Here is an 18,734-nt window from a genome sequence, read left to right on the forward strand (position 1 = left end):
GATTTTTAGCATTTAATTGTATATTTAATTAATAGAATTTATTTTATTCTTAGCAATAATTATTGTTGTACACTGTAATTAGTGTAAAATAACACATGTTAAATGGTTATTTTTTCCTGATGATGTTTGACTGCCTCGTAGCTTTCGAAATAAATCTGTCTCTCTATCTGAGATTTAATCTAATACCCGTATTGAATGTGAGTGCTCAATAAAATAATTTGTGAACAGTATGAGCCTTTGATCACTATCAGCCAAGATAATTTGCAGTCAGGGATAGTAGATAATAATTATTATAGAAGAAAGGAATTGAACAGGAATAAGAAATCACAATCTTTTTTTTTTTCAAAATATTGTTTTTTGCCGTGGTTTACACGACAAAAAAAAACACTTTTACACAGTTTCAGAGGGAAAATCAGCCAGTTTGGTGACACACGTTCATGATCTATACAACAACAATTCTCCTTCAATCAAAGCAGCAGCTCACTGGCAGTTGGGGTAACATGACATTATATGAATTGAGTTGTAATTTGCACAGAATTACCAAAGGTGTTGTTTTCTGCACATAGTAGCATGCTTCTTAGGGTTGGTTGTTCGGCTGCATAACAGTTCATGGCACATGTTAAACATGAATAATGTACAGTTACATGGAACATACATGTATGTATCACTCTGTGCCAGGGTGAATCCTGACCTGGAAAACTAATGACTTTCCTTTCATCGCTCGGCGGCCATTTGGTCTTTTTAAGAATTTTAAAAATGTTCATGGACATTTGCATTACTTTTTGCAGTAAAGAACAAACTTGAGAAACGAAAAGCAGATCTGTCACCTGTACAAGATGACTCAGAGTCACCTTCAAAACTGAGGAAAACAGAGGGCACAAGCAGAAGAGGTATCCCTTGCAGAATAAAATAAAATGTCTTGACTTAAAAAACAACAGAACCAGGTTTTACAGTAGTCATTTTATATTAATAATTTTACCTCACAAAATAATTCATGATGCTGCCTACAGCTGTACGTACTGTACTGCATCCCCAAATAATATTATTGGACTGCTGTCCATTTAGAGCTATGCAAACACACTCATGCAATTGTTGATAGATGTTTGAAGAGCAGTATGCAAAACATTGTAATTATTTTGTATACAGTAGTTAAAAATGTTATAAACACCAATGAAATACTGGGTGAGCTTTCGCACTATGGTTACATAATACCCGTAAATCACACAGTTGTTCTGGGTTAGGACTTCAAAAATATTAAAGGGAAATGGTCTGGTATTTCATTGGTGTTTACATAATAAACAGAACATTACATGATTGTACATGACCACTCGGAGATAAGAAATTTCTCTTCCCATGTTGAAAAAATTAATTTATAATTATAATAATTCACATGTTCTCTGTTCGTGCCTGTGACATTAAATTTTGTCAACACTCAAAGAGAAATTTCATATCTCTGTGAGGCCATGTATACGTACTAACCTCTATTTTGGTTATAATATTATTTTTGCGAGGTAATCAAACTCTTAACCTTCAACTCTCTCAGGTAATAATTATTATTGTCTTGGGTCATTAGTGCAAGAAAAACAATGAAGGTCGGTATGATAAGGAGAGAAAAAAAATAGTGAGGCTTTATTTTCATCTTGTGGCTCTCATTTTCTTCCTGTCTTTCATGGGGGGGCTGTGGAGAGGGAGGGGCTGTTATAATAACCCACCTTTTTTGTTTTCTCCTAAACCTCTTCCCCCCTACCCTCACACTTCCGTGATCCATACTAAAACCTAGGCTCCCTCTCCCCCCAATTTCAAATGTACTCCGCAGCTCCTGTTTCCACAAGAATTATCAAATCTAGAACAACTGGGGATTGGGCTTTAATAATATTTACCAAATTTTCAAAAGAAGTAATGTGGAGTTCAACCAAATTAATGATAAATTTTATTGATGATACATTGTATTAATGATAATTTTTCCCCAACAGAGTGCACACACCAAAAAACTCAACCAACGGATCAGCCTATTTTTAAATAATACAACATCACTTTTTATGACGTTTTTATGAACATGCTGCATTAGAAAGCTTAATCAAGAATGTGAAAACTGCTACAGCTAGAACTAATTTCATTTTGAACAAGAACAGTCATGTAACTTGGAGTTGTTGAAATCATTGGCAGTTTTTCCAACTGGTTTTGGATTTAAATTGTGTCTACTACTGTAGTTACTATCCAGAGGTTAAACAGGAAATGAAATAAATGGCATGAAGTCCTCATGTTCTCCCACATGATTTTATATTCAATTTTTTAGTTTGTTTAGGGGTGCGGGGATGGTGCAGTGGTGAGAGCACTCACATCCCACCAATGTGGCTCGTGCTCAAATCCCAGATTCTGCGTCATATGTGGCTTGAGTTTGTTGGTTCTCTACTCTACGGCGAGAGGTAGAAACCAACAATTGATTTGATTTGATTTGATTTGTGTTAATTGTTGATTTTAGTTTACAGTGTCCCCAATAAGTGTTCCAGTGCCAGAACAACTAGACACTTTTTTCCCTTTTTTTGATGTAGTTTAGAATTTTGATTCATTTGCGTCTGTGAGATCATACATGTACATAGTAGTCTCTTAAGCTCCCTATGACATGGATTGGTGTCACGTGTTAATGATTCAAAATGATTAAAATTATTGCCATGATTGTTCTCTAGGCTGTCCCTTTACACTAAGTATTGCCCTCCCAGGGTCCATCTTGGACAATGCCCAGTCTCCAGAATTGAAAACATATTTGGCAGGCCAGGTAAGGAACAAGAAGAAAAAAATTGTCAACTATACAGATGTAATGGTAATGGTAATGGTAATGAATTTATATAGCGCATTTTCTATTATCATATTCAAATGCGCTTTACAAGCAAAGGATCTATGGGTGAGATGTAGGTTGGCTCCACCATAAGTTTTTTCTTCCCATTTAAGTGCTTGTCGACAGCTTCTGATGTATTTTTCTTAATTGAAATTTGAATCAAACTTTTTTGAATACTGCTTCATGGCATGGATTGAATGTCATTGGTAACACTTGAGAATAACATATTATACAGTCATGTAGAACCTTAGAGCAAGTTTCAATTGAGTGTCGTAAAAACCAAACGCAAAGTAATTACTTTGGCCATTCAAAAAGGAAGGAGACAATCCAGTAAACCGATCAAAACTCTAAGTAAGTAAGTACTCTACACGTAGCCAACACAAACACGGGAAAATGTGCATGCGCGAGCCACCATTGGTTTTGGTTTCACTTCTGATTGGTTGAAAAAGTGGCGTGCGAACTTTGAACCAATCAGTGAGTGAAGGAATCATGAACCAAAGCAATTCGCTAATTACTTTCGACACTTAATTAAAAACCACTCTAAGCAATGAAATTATTACTTGGTACCAAATGTAAAAAAATCAACAACTTCCCACATAGAAGGACACAATAGAGTTTTAAAACAAACAAATGAAGATAGGGGACATAATAAGAGTATCACCCTTTCACCTATTATTATTTTAAAGTTGATATCATTATTAATTCATTCCAAAAGCAAATTAGGTTGGGATGCCTGCAGATACCCCATCTTTTTAAATTAAAATACAAGTTCATTGAGGAAGCTGTTGTGCTGGTTATTTTAAATGTACACAGTTGTACCTGAGTTTTGAAAAGATTACTGGGCTTTGTGTTCTCTTACAGATAGCACGTGCTTTGGCAGTTTTCAGAATAGATGAAGTTATTATCTTTGATGAGTATGGCAAGGCTCAGAGTGGGTTTAAGAGAAACTCAGATCCTAATATCTTGCTGGCCAGAATCCTTCAGTACCTAGAGTGTCCTCAGTATCTCAGGAAGAACTTCTTTCCAAAACATGATGACTTGCAATATGCAGGTACTGTCAGTAGGGATTGACTTCAAGTTTAATGCAAGTAACTTTACAAAATTTAATGTATGTGATTGCGCATACATGTACAGGTACAGTGCATGTGCCTCAACCAACATTCAATTATGCAAATTTGATGGGAGATGTGCATTGCGTCATCGTCATGTGTCAGCATCGCAGAGCTTTGTGACTTGAAAGGGTTTTCCTATTCACAGAAACTAGTAGCAACCTTCAGATTTGACTGCTGTACAAGTTGAGTATCAGCACAAGATTTTCATTTAAAATTAGTTGCATCATTATGAACAGAACTCTAACCCTCATTCCTTGCTTATCTAGTCATATGAAGGCAACAAACAATAATGATTGGTTAACAAGTGAGTGATCACACAAAGTGAATCTGAAAAGTTGCTATTGAACTCATTCTCAATGTCATTGTCGTAGCCAGATCTGATGGTTATTGTCTCACAAAGCCTGACAAGTACATGTACTGTAAGAAAGAAAAAAACACTATATATTGATTTTAATTGGAAATGTGAATTTACTCCGTAGTGCATTCTCCCATGAAGCCCTTCCAGGAATAAAAGCTACTGGTACTTTCCAAGTTTTGATGAGGGGAAAATGATAAAAATCGGAGAAAAACAATCAGAGCAAGATTGAGAACCAGCAAAAATTTAACCCACCTATGGCAACAACCAAAATGTACATGTAACTCCTGTCCACATTGGTGGGAGCCAAGTGTTATGACCACCACGCTATTCCTGCTCCTCCCAAGCCCACAACACAGAATGTTCCCAGTGGGCCACCAATTTAAGTACTAACCCTGACCAACAGGACTTACTGCAGAGTACAGACAGAAAAAGGTGTTAAGAAAATAGGAGAAAACTGTGAAGTGCTATGACTCGTGAACAGTTCCAATAATAATAATAGTTAATGATATTTACCCACTAATAAAAACAATAATAATAATATTATTATTATTATTATTATTATTATTATTATTATTATTATTATTATTATTATTATTATTAGAGCTTTAGTATGAGTCATTGCACTTTGCAATTTTCTCCTATTTTAAAAGTTTATGAAGAAAATGCGCCAGTGTTTGAAATAAACCAGACGTTTTGTGGGTGCTCCCTCTTCTTCAGTGGTCTCAACCATCTGATTTATTTTAAAGACTGGTGCATTTTTACCATGAACTTTTAGACAGAAAAGGTGACTCTTTGCTGGTTGTGCTGTTGAGTTGTCAGGTTGAATGAACCATTTATAGGTCAACAAGTTTCATTATAAGATGGTATGTTTATGTGAAATAATGTTGAAAAGTGCCATAGATCACTTAAAGTTCTAAAGTCTGAGACTTTGTCATTCTACAGGAATTTTAAACCCCTTGGATACCCCACATCACATGAAAATAGATGATGATATGCCTTTCAGAGATGGTGTGGTGCTTGATAGACCAGTGAAGAATGGGTGTGGTTCCTTTGTTAACGTTGGCATGAGAAAAGAAGTGAGGATAGACAAAAACCTGAAACCAGGGCTTAGAGTCACTGTTAAGATGGACAATAAGTCTAAACCAGGTGCGTGCATTTTGTTTGAATCACGCCCTGTAGCGATCCAGGAGTGTTATGTACATCTACATGTTCCAGTGCTTGTCAAAGTCTAATGTACGGCTGTTTCTTCTAAGGTGGCCTCATACACCATATAGGCTTTTTAAGACATCATGGCCAAGCCTGCCACATTTTGCTAGAAAGAATAAGCCAAACCACCTCACAAGGAAATCCATCCCCAACTCTTCGCCGTTATGTAGTATACAAGTTCAATCTTTAATATCCCACAAATCAGGGTTGTGAGATGGGGTCTATGGTTTATACATGTACATGTAGTCCTTATCCAAGAAGAAATGAAAGGCTAACCGAGATGTAATCGCAAACACAACAATTTCTCCCTCTGTCATTACAAACCTGGAGTGTTGTCCAGCAAGGGTCGAAACCTGCTACCTCCCACATGTTAATCCTATGCTCATCCAACTGAGCAAGATTTTCAAGCAGATGTTTCAAGCATTTGCACTTCGCTTGGATCAAAGTTTGAAAAGAGTTGCTTGTATCGGCGGCGGGTGAAAGTTGTTTAAAATCAGCCATAACCAAGGGCCCCCCAACAGTTTACCTGTATTAATATTTTATATTATTGAGCTTTCAGGTGCAAAATTTTACTCTGGAACAGTTGTGTCACCGAATTCCCCAAGAACAGAGCATGGTCTTTATTGGGGCTACAGTGTCAGAGTGGCACCATCTTTCGGGGCAATTTTTACACAGAGTCCATACAAGGATGGATATGATGTAACCATAGGAACTTCAGAACGAGGCACCCCAGTTGATGATCTTGAGCTTCCAAATTTTAGGTACGTATAGAGTACAGAGAACAATGATCTTCAGCCATGAATCCCAAGGTTGCTTGGATTTGGAAAGCGTTGCTTGTTCTAGGCAGTTCTCTTAAAACAGTTTTTAAAGTTTACTTTCAAAGGTGCAATTGCTTGAAATCTTAAATAGTTGCATTTTTCACAATCCATAAAACACGTGCATTAGCGGACGAGGCTTAAGATGATTAATTTTATGAATGAACATTCAAAGATCACCACAAATAAATTTTGATGTAAGGATCACTGAAAGCCCTTATGGCAGGCCCTCACGTTTGCTCAAAGGTGTTCATTGAAGTCCTGCAAATCCTTGGCGCTCACCACCATTGCTGTATTCGTAGGCTAGCCAAGGGCCTGTTATCAGTAATTTACGCTTCATGTTTTGTGATTTAAACATGAATTAAGGCTCCTTGTGCTTAAAAGAAGACAATGGTAAGGGTCATGTGGGACTTAATTGGACAACTCACTGCAAAAGAAAGTGCGTTCTGACAATACTAGATTATGAAAGTGCTAGACTATCGGTTATCAATTTCGCAGCAAGTTCAACGGAAAACAATTCCACAACACTCAACCAACTGATTGGTTCGTTCCAGTTAGGTCTCGCAATCCTGTTTTATTTTTTTGAAGAGGACACTCTCTCTCTCAGTGGCGTCTTCTGACTACAACTACAGTCCAGAAGGCAACAAAATATGATTTTTAGGTGAAAAGATTATCTTTCAGTTTCTGACGATGACTAAGTGATAATCTTGCTTACTACATGTAGAACATGATAAAAACTCGATCGTAACCCAGATGACGGTGAAGAAGTATTAAAACTCATCTCTGGAAGAAGACACTCGCTAGTACACTGAGTTTGTGCGAGTCAATAAATTATACATAAATGCAGCCAAACAACCGCAGTTCTAGACAACGACACAAATCCTTCTCTTGTTGCTTGTCTCATGAAAATTTGCGCGATTGTCGTTTTAACTCCTTTAGGATTACATTGTTGTAAGAGAGCAAAACTAAAATGACAAGTTCCGAGTTGTGAGTCCACTTGCGAATTTTAGGTCTACTTTTCACGTGAATGGAAACAGATTATCGTTAGAATCGCTTTGAAAAAGAGCATTGGGTGAATTCAGGATTTGTCTATTCTAGAAGTTGCTGGCAAGTGACTCTCCTATGAAAATCGCTTGTTTCTGTATTACATATTTAAGTTGTAAACTGAACAGAATATCGCATTTCTGATTGACGAATGCACAAAAAGGTTATAGAGTGCAGTACAGAAGCTGCCGGGTACAGCCAGTAATTCTGTTGAGTATATAATAACTAAAAAAATGGTATGAACTTGCTCGTGCATTTCGTTATTTAAGGTTACTCGTGAGGTATCAAAACCTATAGGTTTCCATGGTATTTAACCATGCTTCCAGCAACCCGGACCAGAATTTTAAAGTCCAGGCCTCGGTTGTTCAAAAGGTGGATAGTCCTATCCACCGGAAAAATCACTGTCGAGCGGATAAACAGTAGCAAATCCAATTGGGTTATCCAGTGGAAAGCGCTATCCACCCATCGAACAACTGGAGCCTGGCCTTTTCTTTTTTTCTTGACTGTCCATAGGCATTTGTTGGTGGTGTTTGGTGGGCTGAAAGGACTCGAGGCCAGTTTGGAATCTGATGAACAACTAACAGTTAACGAGGCATCTCTTGTGTTTGATCATTATGTGAACACTTGTCCAGGTCAAGGAAGTGGAACAATCAGGACTGAAGAAGCAATACTGGTCACTATGTCTGCTCTGAGACCAATGATAGCAATTGCTACTAACTGGAAACCAAACATCTCAAATTCAGCGTAGAATAGAGCTTAGGAACAGGGCAGGGGGGGGGGGGGGTGACAAAAGCCATTCCTACGGAAGACGGAGACATGCTATCGAAGCACCTCTCGCTGGGCTGTCATGACTTGTAAAATAGCGCCCTTCATAGGCCTTGGCTAAACATTCAGACAATTCCTCTCAAATGGCACGCGATCAAAAGCTGAGATATTGCGGCAAGGGAAAAATCTCACTTCCCAAGAGCTCACTTCTCCCGTAGTTACCAGTAGCTGTATGCCTTTCGCTACGGTAATTATTCGTCACATCTATGGAGATTATTTATTTTAAGATAAATCCGTTTCAACTGCGCGTTTTCGATAACTGAAGCAGAAATATCAAACTGAGTAAAGGCATAAATCTGATTCAAAATTAAAGACAAGGCATTGTATTTTCCAATGTAACGAAATGTGTGTACATACTCCTCTTATTTCTCTGTAATCATGTTTTTTTAATCTATTAAATGTCTTCACCGACTGAAATAACTTACATTTTACTGCATCCTATTTTTGGACCTTTGCAAATACTTTGTGGGAAATATCCCACTTTGCCCAGCAAAATAGGGTCAAGTGCAGTTGTGCAAATAAACAACGTCATCGCCTTAAAAAGTATTTCCTTATAAACTGGATTAAGGCTATCTTCACAAAGTGGGGTTCAGAAAACCACACCTCATTTCGTTTCCACCTTTTCGGATGACACTGAAAAGAGTGCGTTGTTGTCCCTCGTTCTTATTTTACGCCAACTGGCGCCTCCCTTCACTTCATAGTATGACTCCCTGTCTGTGTTCCCTATTTCACGGCTGAGAAATTAACCAGTGGAGAACAATTTAATTTCGGATCCTACAAAATTACTACTGCTTCACTGGTAACAGTGCATGTTAGATTTTATCAGCTATTCGCTTGAATAGGAGGCAGTGTGGCCCAGTGGTTAGGGTGCTTTGCCTTGAGATCCGGAGATCCTGGGTTCAAGACCCGCTCTGACCACTCGCTGAATTTGTTCCTGGTAGTCCCTGGTTCAACTTCCCAGCTGCACTTGTAAATAGCCAACTGGTTTGCCTCCGGCCAGTTGGGATTCTTAACAGTTGTTGTTGTTGTGTTCTGTTGTTTCGTTGATTGTTTCAGATTGGCCCTGAAAAGCCCCTATGGGGAGTGGTCAATTAAGTATGTAGTACGTAATAGCTATGGAAAGCCCTGAAGCCCCAGAGGAATCATTTCGTTCAACAAATGAGACCTCTTTAGCTTGTACGTTTTGTTTTCCCATTTCAAACCACGTAATGCTTTCAAGGGAATTTTCCTCTTGTTTTTTCAAAATTTATGTCTACATGTGCACGTGCATACGACGACATTTGAAAGAAAATGTTTCCTAGAGTAACGTCACGTGGTCTGAAATGGGAAACAAGGTACAAGCTGAAGAGGTCCATACTCGATAGCACGCACGAATTTTAAACCATGCATGGGAAGAGCAGGGCGTCCATATATTGAACTTTCGATGAGGTAGGCGTGGAAATCAAACATAGCACACACTTTCATGCCTAGATGCCGACTGCAAACTCTCGAATTAACCACGCATTTGAGCACAATAGCTCAATATGAGTTAAAAACTGTAGGGGCCATTTCTCAGACGGATACAAGGCATTAGTCTCAAGATCCCGTGCAAGCTCTGCTGTCCATACCATGCAGATGGACTGAAGTCTCTACAATCTCTCAAGTTGTCCCTAAAGTACCAAATTGATACGAAGAAGGCACGAGTAGCGACTTGTGGCGTTCAGTTTGACGATGACCAATCGGGTTCATGCACGTTGCGGACAGTGAAAACACAGAGAAGCGCTTGGAATCTTCGAGATCCTCAGACTTTGGAATCTCAATTTATTTATCAAGTCAAGGCCATCATTCACGATGCTGAAAAGCTGATAAAAATTGCCCCGTTTAGGTCTCTCAAAAGTTAAATCCGTATTTTTGCAGTTGACTTACCGCAAAGATTTATCCCAGCCATTTAGGGGATATACCCAAAGCGTTTTAAAAGCCTTGACTGAGTGCAATATGCCAGCAGATGTACAATACGGATGCTTGATAGCTTGTCCAGCAAGTTCCTGTACTCTAGTACTAGAGTGTAAGTACTGGTTTTCATTCCAGCTCAAATTTTGTAGACATTGGCATATATTAGGTTCGACTTCTGTAATGTCTTATCATCAAATAGTAGCATGACGAGGAAATAGCTGAAGTGAATCAGTTTGCGACTTATAATTCACTCAGGTTCCCAATTTGAGTCATGCCAAACTTTGACTTTTCCATCAGAAGATGCAGACAAGAGGCAGGTTTCCGTTGGATGATACGAGATAGAATACGCAACAGACGCGTGTGCTTTCTCTAGGGAGTGTATGATCTTTGCTTCCACTAGATCCCAGAAGTATATCCTACCATCCTCTGAGCCACTGACAACTTGTGCATCACTGCTACTCAAACAGCTGTCAACTTTGTAGTCTTTGTTAACATGACCTGTGAACCTAAATCAGCAAAAGTAGAGCGGTTTTAAATTGAGTGTCGAAAGTAATTAGCGACTTGCTTTGGTTTTGCATTACTTCACTCAGTGACTGGTTCAAAGTTCTCGCGCCACTTTTCAACCAATCAGAAAAGAAACCAAAACTAATCGTGGCTCGCGCGTGCACATTTTCCCGCGCTTTGTGTCCGCTACGTGTAATTACTTCGAGTTTTGATTGGTTTACTGGACTATCTCCGTCCAGACCTTTTTGGATTGGCCAAAGTAATTACTTTGATTTTGGTTTTACGAGACTCGATTGAAACTCAATCTATATGATCATTATTGGTACTGTAAGTGCACAGTGTAATTCTAAATGTACAGCTATAGGCCTAGGTACTCGTATGATGTCATGAGAGCCCACGCTCGTGTAGCACCTGTGTCAAAACTACTGTGAGAAGTAGAATCGGCAAAAAGTCAAACAATAAACACTTAATGACTGGTCCCGAGGGAAACAGTTCATTTTGCTTCCCGAGAATCTCAATGTTTCCCCGAGGTGCAGCAGAGGAAAACATTGAGATTCGAGGGAAACAAAATGAACTGTTTCCCTCGCGACCAGTCATTAAGTGATTTGATATATAGCACAAAAAGAAAAACGCGCAACGGCAACAGCAACGACAGTCGTCGGTCAACATTCGTGGGTAACAGTGCACTGTTACCCTCTGACGTCATGGATTTTGCATTATTGCCCGCTCAGAGACTTTTGGCGGGAATCTGTTTTATTGTTAGATGTCATGTGACCTCGAAGTAACCAATGAGAGCGCACGCTGCTGGGGGAAAAATCAGCTATATAACAATATAGCTTATATTCGTGGACCAAGCGAATTACAAGAGCGTACGGGAGCTGTTGATCGGTAGCATCTTTGTCCTCTAAACCTATCTTTCAAACTGAATTTCAATATATCGAAAGTGGCCTATCGGTACTAAAAAGTCCAAGCATTTTTTCCCCTGACGGCGTTCCAATTTTTGTTTCTGGCATACTAATAAGTAAGAAGATCAGTGTTACTGCGTGAATGAAAAGAAGCTGCAGGAAATACAGATAAGTTTCTATTGGACTGACTTTGCACTGTATGGTTTGCTTGAATGACAATTGTCTCCAGCAAAAGTCCTTGAAAATTGTTAAACTTCTTATTCCAAACAAAAAGCCCGGAACGTGATACGTTACGGGAAGCAGGGATGGCGTAGTGCTGAGAGCACAGGCCTCCCACCAATGTGGCCCGGGTTCGATTCCCAGATTCGGCGTCATATGTGGGTTGAGTTTGTTGGTTCTCTTCTCTGCTCCGAGAGGTTTTTGTCCGGGTACTCTGGTTTACCCCTCTCCACAAAAACCAATATTTGATTTGACGTGAGTTAATTTCATTAGTTTCGCCAATTAGCGATCTAGGGCTAAATCCATTGACACTTAAATAAAGTTATTATTATTATTATTATTATTATTATTATTATTATTATTATTATTATTATTATTATTATTATTATTATTATTATTATTATTATTATTATTATTACGTCCTCTCCGGAGCTGGAGCTATGCAGGTTTTAATCAACAGATGTTTCTTTTCAAGTTTAATAAACCCTTTAGCCCCTTAGAGTGACACATTTCACTCTGGCCTACTCACAGGTGTAAGGTTCTGATAAGCAGCGGTCTAATTCCACCGGAAAATTTTCCAAGCGCCGTCTGCCGCGATTACGGGGGTTTTGGGCGCAAACATTTTGCGAATTTGAGAAATCTCACAACTACTTACTCATTTAACAACTCTCCGGTGTCTTTATCCAGCAGGCGAATGGTGTCATCAAGAGTTGATGCCAACAGACACTGCCCATCCTTGGTAAAGCTGACACTTGTTACCGGCTGGCCAATACAATCGACACGAAGTTGACCCATTCGAATATCATAATTACGGACTTTGCCATCGACCGACCTTGTAACAATTAAGAAAAAAAGACAGTTGAATCGTCTTTCATTTACAATTCTCAGTATCAAAGCTTCTTAGTTAAATTTCCTCAGTGACTCTACACCTACCTGTATGACCACTTTGAACTGGAATGGTTGTAGGTGGGAGAACATATACGGGTGACAACGAGAACTTTCACCTACGTAACTGTAGCCAGAAGTGTAGCGTCGATGGCATTCTTTTCTCCTTTCACACCATAATGTGTGGGGTGCCCCCACAGTAGCATACTTAGCCACCTATTTTCTTTTTACATAAACGTTTTGCCTAATTGCGTGCAGAACGTCTCCCTGATGGTATCTTAATTCTAATAACATTAGTATTTGCCTGGCTACTAAACATTTTAGGGAGCTTACAAAACTACTACACACAGAGATTAATAACCTTAGTCGTTGCTAAGGTCATATATTAAGTGAGTAGTAAACAATAGTCTTGATTACCGGTATACTAAATTTCTAGGACCAACTCTCTTGGCGACAAGATAACGAATTGTCCCGGAAAGTAAGCTATCAGCTATAGGCGTGTTAAAACGTGTGCGCCCCTTTATTTCTTTTGTGGCTTCGACACAAATCTCTTGTGAGAGTGCATACCAAATGCAGCATGGTGACCCTATGGGCCTTTGGACCGTGGATGCGCCTTAGAGTTTAAAAAAACTAGCACATGAAAGTTGCATTTACTTAGGTCCCAGGTTATTTACATGTAGCCGCTAGGGTCTTTTTAAAAGCACGTAAAAGAAACGTTTGAAAATCCTGTGTCACATGTGGCGTAGTCAGCAGGATTTTATACAAAAGATCAAGGCCCTGTCGGTGGGATGTTGACAGGCAGTGAGTATTAAATGTTTATACCATGAGTGTTTTAAAGAATTAGCAACCCTGAAGGGAGAGATCGAGGCATTGAAAGTGGTGCTTGCTAAAAAGGAGCAGGAAGCTCAAAAGACTGCTAAAAGCATGGAAGGGACGGTGAAAATGCTGCTCAAGCATGCTACGCATGAAAAAGGTCTAGGATGGGAGAAAGAACATGTTGTGTATCTCAGCCCCTCCCAAAAGCTAGAGAGATTCAAGGGGAGGCCTGTAAGAGGAACTCACCCTTCAGCTGAAGATTGGATCGAGCATGGAAAATCTATTTGTGAAAGTAAGAGGTTGACAAAAGAGCAAACTAGAACACCTCACCGGAGAGGCTAGATGAGGGATCCTGGGGGAGATGAAATCAAAGCTAATCCCAAATAGATATTTGTAGTATTTCTGACTGTTTTCGGTGACGGGGACAGCTTGCCTCAGTTACAACACTTTTCTTTTCTTACCTGCAAAAAGAAGGGGAAGATCTTGCATCATGTTCATTGCCTTTGGTGCAATTGCTTGATTACATAGTCCAGTTGGACAGTTCCTTTAAGTCCGGGAGGGACTCTCAGCTTAGAATTACCTAGCTGAAGTTGTTCATGAAGCAGGCCTCAGAAAAGAGTTTAATACTGCATGTTAATTCAGAACACCCAGAGCTTCCCTATTTTGATATGTGTGATAGTGTTTTGAAGCTGATGAGTAAACCTGGTGCACGGTAAAGCATGTTAGTTCAGGAGAATGTGGCAGCTCAGGATATTCAGAGCGTTTTAAAGAAGCAGAGCAACAAAAGCAGATTGAACCCCTTGTTTCTGCTTTGAATAGAGTGAATGTTTCTTCTCATGGTGGTGGGCAACATAGGCATTGCTGGTGTGATTTCTCTGATCACCTTAGGAAGGATTGTCCCAAGAAAGCTAAGGACGCTGGAGCAGCAACCCTTCCTGCCCAGCCGGATACTCTGGGGAAAAATTTTAAGAGACTGGGCCCACTGCAGCGAGTCATGCAGTGTGTGAGCATTTAACGGATGGAGACTTAATCATTGAGAACACAGTAGGAGATTGTTCAGAAGTTAAAGTTAGGTTGAGAGGTGTGGATGTTGGGTGCCTGATTGACACTGGTGCTGCAGTGTCGACTATCATTAAAAGTTCTACATGGAGTCATTGGCTCAAGGTGGTGAGGTTGTTGATGTTACATTCTACATCGAGATATCAGATTTCCGAGGATTGGAAATCCCCTGCGTTGGCTATGTGGAACTCCAGTTGACTCCTCTCTCCCATACATTTGCAGGACTGGGGTTTTTTGGAGCAGTGGTGAGAGCACTCGTCTCCAACCAATGTGGCCCAGGTCTGATTCCCAGACTTGGCTTACTAATAGGCATTGCAGATGTATAGACCACCGGTCCTGAGCCAGGAAGCTGTAGCAGTCACCACAGAAAACAGGTCATTTACATTTAATGCAGTTATGAGCAACTTAAGGAAAATTGCATTTCTTAACCAAAATATGTGAAAATTAGCCTGCACAAGGATGAACTAAAATTTTGCATCCCCAGTTATAAGAGCCTGGCATAATGACTTCAGGAGTGTTGGCAGTTTTAAATTTCTCTACACTTACCCAGAAAGAATCTCCTGTTGAGACACCACCACTGATGACACACTGTCTTTGGCATCATCTATTACTTGGATTGGTTCAGGACTCCGAGATCTGCAATCCCAGCAACGCACGGTAGCGTCATATGATCCCGAGATAATTACTGTGCTGTCTGGCTGATTAAGCTTCACACAGTTTACTCTCTATAATTGAGGGAAGAACAGTTACACAGCTTTCATTAAAGCTATCAACACAAGAGGGTGTACAATGTAAAGTGCAGGTTGCCAGTTAGGTTTGCAGGCCATTGTCTTTCTGTAACTGAAACAACCCAAACCTTTACAAAATGCTAACCTTATGCTTAAACACTACCTGTATTTTTTAGGCCTACTGGTAGCATTACTAAGGTTTTGGATTGTTTCAGCTATGGTGAAATAGTGACATGCAACCTGTAGTTTACACCCTCCACATCAACACTGAGGCAACTCCCAAGGGATTAGGTCTTTAACTCTTTCACTCCCAAGAGTGCCACTTATAGGCGTTAGACAGAGTTTACTCTGTCTAATGCCAGACCATTTTACTTGTCAATGGGGAACCCCACGGGAGTGAAAGGGTTAACAACAGCTAGATTCACTCAAAAACTATGTCCCCATTAACCCTTTCACTCCCAAGAGTGCCACTTATAGATTTTTCTCTGTCTAACGCCAGACAATTTTACTCGTCAATGGGAAACCCCACGGGAGTGAAAGCATTAAAAGTGCTATTTTCCGGAGACACAAGAACAAAAAACCAACAACCAAAAAACCCAACATTTGACTTGATTTGCTTTCATTGTTAAGTTCAGTTTACAGTGTTCCCAATTAGTGCTCCAGCGCTAGAATGACTAGACAGTTAAGTAAAGTTCCTTAACCTTTCCTTTGTACAACAGTGTTACAGTGAGGCTAATTGTCTCGGGTAGAAAGGGGGGCAAATTGTCTAAAAACTAAACATCGCATCTATTATTATTATTATTATTATTATTATTATTATTATTATTATTCGCTTTGATGATCCATACAATGTTTTTGAAATTCATCTTTAATCAAGACATGTTTCGGATGAAACATCATCCATCGTCAGTTGTACAATGAGAAATAAACTAAAGTTGAGCAATAAATAGTGTAACAAAGTGAGATATGACATGAATAATTAAGGATGAAGGCAAGAACAGAACAACCACGAAACAAAACAGAAAAAAACAGACTATTTAAGCTAAGAAAAGAAACTAATAAGTATGAAAGGGATAAATTAAGATGTTTGACTTGGGAATTTAAAGATGGCTGCTCCCAAAGGATATGCATGGCTTCTTTAATTTTCAATTGGAAACGTGTGGAAGCAGAGTCAAGGATTTTAAAACAGTCTTCTGAACACCGGGAGCGACAATTTTCAGAACCTCTCAAGTGCGTAAAGATGTGGGAATGTTTGTCGGAGGCGAGATGTTCACGGATGCGAGTGGCGAAGTGCCTATTGGTTTCACCAATATAACAGGCATTACAGCCTGCACATGAAAACTCGTAAATGACTCGCGATCGTAAACCCGCAGGGATAGGATCCTTCGCCCCAGACCAACTCCTGATTTTAAATGGAGTGAACACCAACTAAATTATTATTATTATTATTATTATTATTATTATTATTATTATTATTATTATTATTATTATTATTATTATTATTATTATTATTATTATTATTAGCGACTTCAGAATACCCGGCCACGATTGCGTGACATGGAACGCTTGCTCCCGCAGTCCCGCGGTCGTGTTGTAATCATTAAATTAAAAAAAGATTATTAATTTTATGGCTCATTGAACGTTGGGCTAGTGAAAATATCACTCCCACACTCCCGCAGAGGAAAAAAAAAGAATATTAAATGGGTCTAGAACTAGTGCTCCCGCAGTCCCGCACTCTCCCGTAGTAGAAAAAAATGAATATTAATTGGGTCTACAACAAGTGCTTCCGTAGTGGAAAAATATTAGGTCTAATTAGTTTAGAAGAAAAGTATCCTAAACATTCATAACAGCTAACCTTAGGCCTAATTAGGCCTAAAGAAAAGTTTTTAGGCCTAAGATTGGCTATTATGAATGTTTAGGATGCTTTTTAAGTATTTTTCTTTTGTTTCCATATGCAAATATTTATTGACTGCGGGACTACGGGAGCAGGCATTTAGTGTCACGTAATCGTGGCCGGGTATTCTGAAGTTTAGCCAATAAGGAGCTATTATTATATGGAGGAGAGTGTTTTACTGGGAACTAAACCACTCGTAGATTCCATACGCCACTTCATCCGGGACCCGAGTGGCGTATTTTCCGTATGTCACCTTTGTGAGTGTCGTATTGTTCAATGACGTCACGATTCCCGCCTTTTGCTTTTGTTGACTTGGTTTCTCGCGTCGCGTTTGGTTTTTAGAATAAAAGCATGGTGAGCAGGTTTGCGTCCATCAGCGACGAAGAAGTTAAAGAGTTTAGAGAAAAACTTGAAAACGAGAACACGAAGAAGCAAACACGAAGAATAATATTTTCTGTTTGCTATAAAGCCCAGCTGTATTTGTAAAACTTGACTTAATTGAAACACAATAAAATCGGAAATATTCAATGTTTAGTCTCCATATAATAAAAAGAACATTACACGTTGGCTCGAAGATATGAATTTTATGTTCTCGTAACAAGAACAATATCTCACTCGTTCGCTTCACTCACTCGTGAGATATTGTTCATGCCACTCGAACATAAAATTCATATCTTCTCGCCACCGTGTAATATCCTCTATTTATTATTATTATTAAGCTTCGTGGACCAATGGTTACACACTTACACTGGAATGTCCCCTAAAACGTCGCATAATTTGCCCAGTAGCTACATCCCAATGTACCACGGTCTTATCGGCTCCACAGCTAGCCAATCTACTGTTGTCGCTTGATCCTGCTGCATCAAGTACTTCATAGCCGTGTCCACTGTAGGTTTTGAGAAGTACACCTTTGTGAGGGTTCCATAACTTTAGAAGTTTATCGCTACCACATGTTAAACAGTAGTTTCCATCGCAATTGAATCTCACAGCTCGAACAGCCCCCTGATGTCCTTCCAACTTATTAGTTTCTTTGCAGGGAAGAGCTAGGTCCATTTTTCGCCAAAAGTTTGCAATAAATTGGTGATAAAAATCACGCTTTGTCCGCCATATTGCTTTCACCTGCTAGGTAACCATTCATAGCAATAACTGCTCGTGTAAGCATACACAAGATGTCCAGAATGCTAGCCTCTTCCCCGGATCGGATCGGATCGACAAAACTCGGACCGTAGACACATGAAATCCCTGGGTCACCAGTTAAGGTTACTTTCGACCTTCACGGATGTCCTTCAGGAAAAAATTCGTAAACGACATTTACTGAGCTTTCTTCTGAAGTATAGTTTGTTAGGATTTTATTGAAACTAACGCGCGAAGGTCCGAAGTAACCTTAACTGGTGACCTAGGGATTTCATGTGTCTACTTCGGGCGGGAATTTTGTTATTGATCCGGTCCGAGTTTTGTCGATCCGATCCTATCCGATCCGATCCGGTCCGGTCAGGTCCGATCCGATCCGATCCGATCCGATCCGATTCGATCCGATCCGATCCTGGTTTTGCCAACGGCCAGCCAGGGATGACGTTGGGGGAAAGGTCTTGGTGG

At 39.6% G+C, this 18,734-nt stretch overlaps 2 protein-coding genes across 2 annotated transcripts in view; one reads left to right on the forward strand and one right to left on the reverse strand.

The window, feature by feature from the left end:
* Nucleotides 1-8,622, forward strand: part of LOC137993054 (putative methyltransferase C9orf114) — a 12,982-nt gene extending 4,360 nt beyond the window's left edge. The window contains exons 3-8 of the mRNA XM_068838709.1: nt 789-890; nt 2,688-2,776; nt 3,698-3,887; nt 5,249-5,452; nt 6,072-6,273; nt 7,885-8,622. Of these exons, the coding sequence (XP_068694810.1) occupies nt 789-890; nt 2,688-2,776; nt 3,698-3,887; nt 5,249-5,452; nt 6,072-6,273; nt 7,885-8,119 (1,022 nt within the window). The 3' untranslated portion in view covers nt 8,120-8,622. The remainder of the gene's footprint in view (nt 1-788; nt 891-2,687; nt 2,777-3,697; nt 3,888-5,248; nt 5,453-6,071; nt 6,274-7,884) is intronic.
* On the reverse strand, nt 8,501-18,260 carry LOC137993055 (WD repeat domain-containing protein 83-like). The gene is made up of 4 exons (XM_068838710.1): nt 17,886-18,260; nt 15,063-15,241; nt 12,412-12,588; nt 8,501-10,634 (listed from the first exon to the last, which is right to left on the reverse strand). Exons 1-4 carry the CDS (start codon nt 18,189-18,191, stop codon nt 10,376-10,378), a joined length of 921 nt encoding a protein of 306 aa, XP_068694811.1. The 5' UTR covers nt 18,192-18,260; the 3' UTR covers nt 8,501-10,375.
* Nucleotides 18,261-18,734: the final 474 nt, after the last annotated feature.

The sequence above is a fragment of the Montipora foliosa genome, chromosome 2 (genome assembly GCF_036669935.1).
Source record: "Montipora foliosa isolate CH-2021 chromosome 2, ASM3666993v2, whole genome shotgun sequence".
Classification (NCBI taxonomy): domain Eukaryota; kingdom Metazoa; phylum Cnidaria; class Anthozoa; order Scleractinia; family Acroporidae; genus Montipora; species Montipora foliosa.

What these genes read in the sequence shown, in the direction of transcription:
- LOC137993055 (XM_068838710.1), bottom strand. Translation starts at nt 18,191, where the DNA reads ATGGACCTAGCTCTTCCCTGCAAAGAAACTAATAAGTTGGAAGGACAT. An exon ending in CAACAGGAGATTCTTTCTGG is followed by an intron (nt 12,589 to 15,062) that starts GTAAGTGTAGAG and finishes AATTGTTACAAG; the next exon opens with GTCGGTCGATGGCAAAGTCC. An exon ending in ACCGGAGAGTTGTTAAATGA is followed by an intron (nt 10,635 to 12,411) that starts GTAAGTAGTTGT and finishes TTGCTGATTTAG; the next exon opens with GTTCACAGGTCATGTTAACA.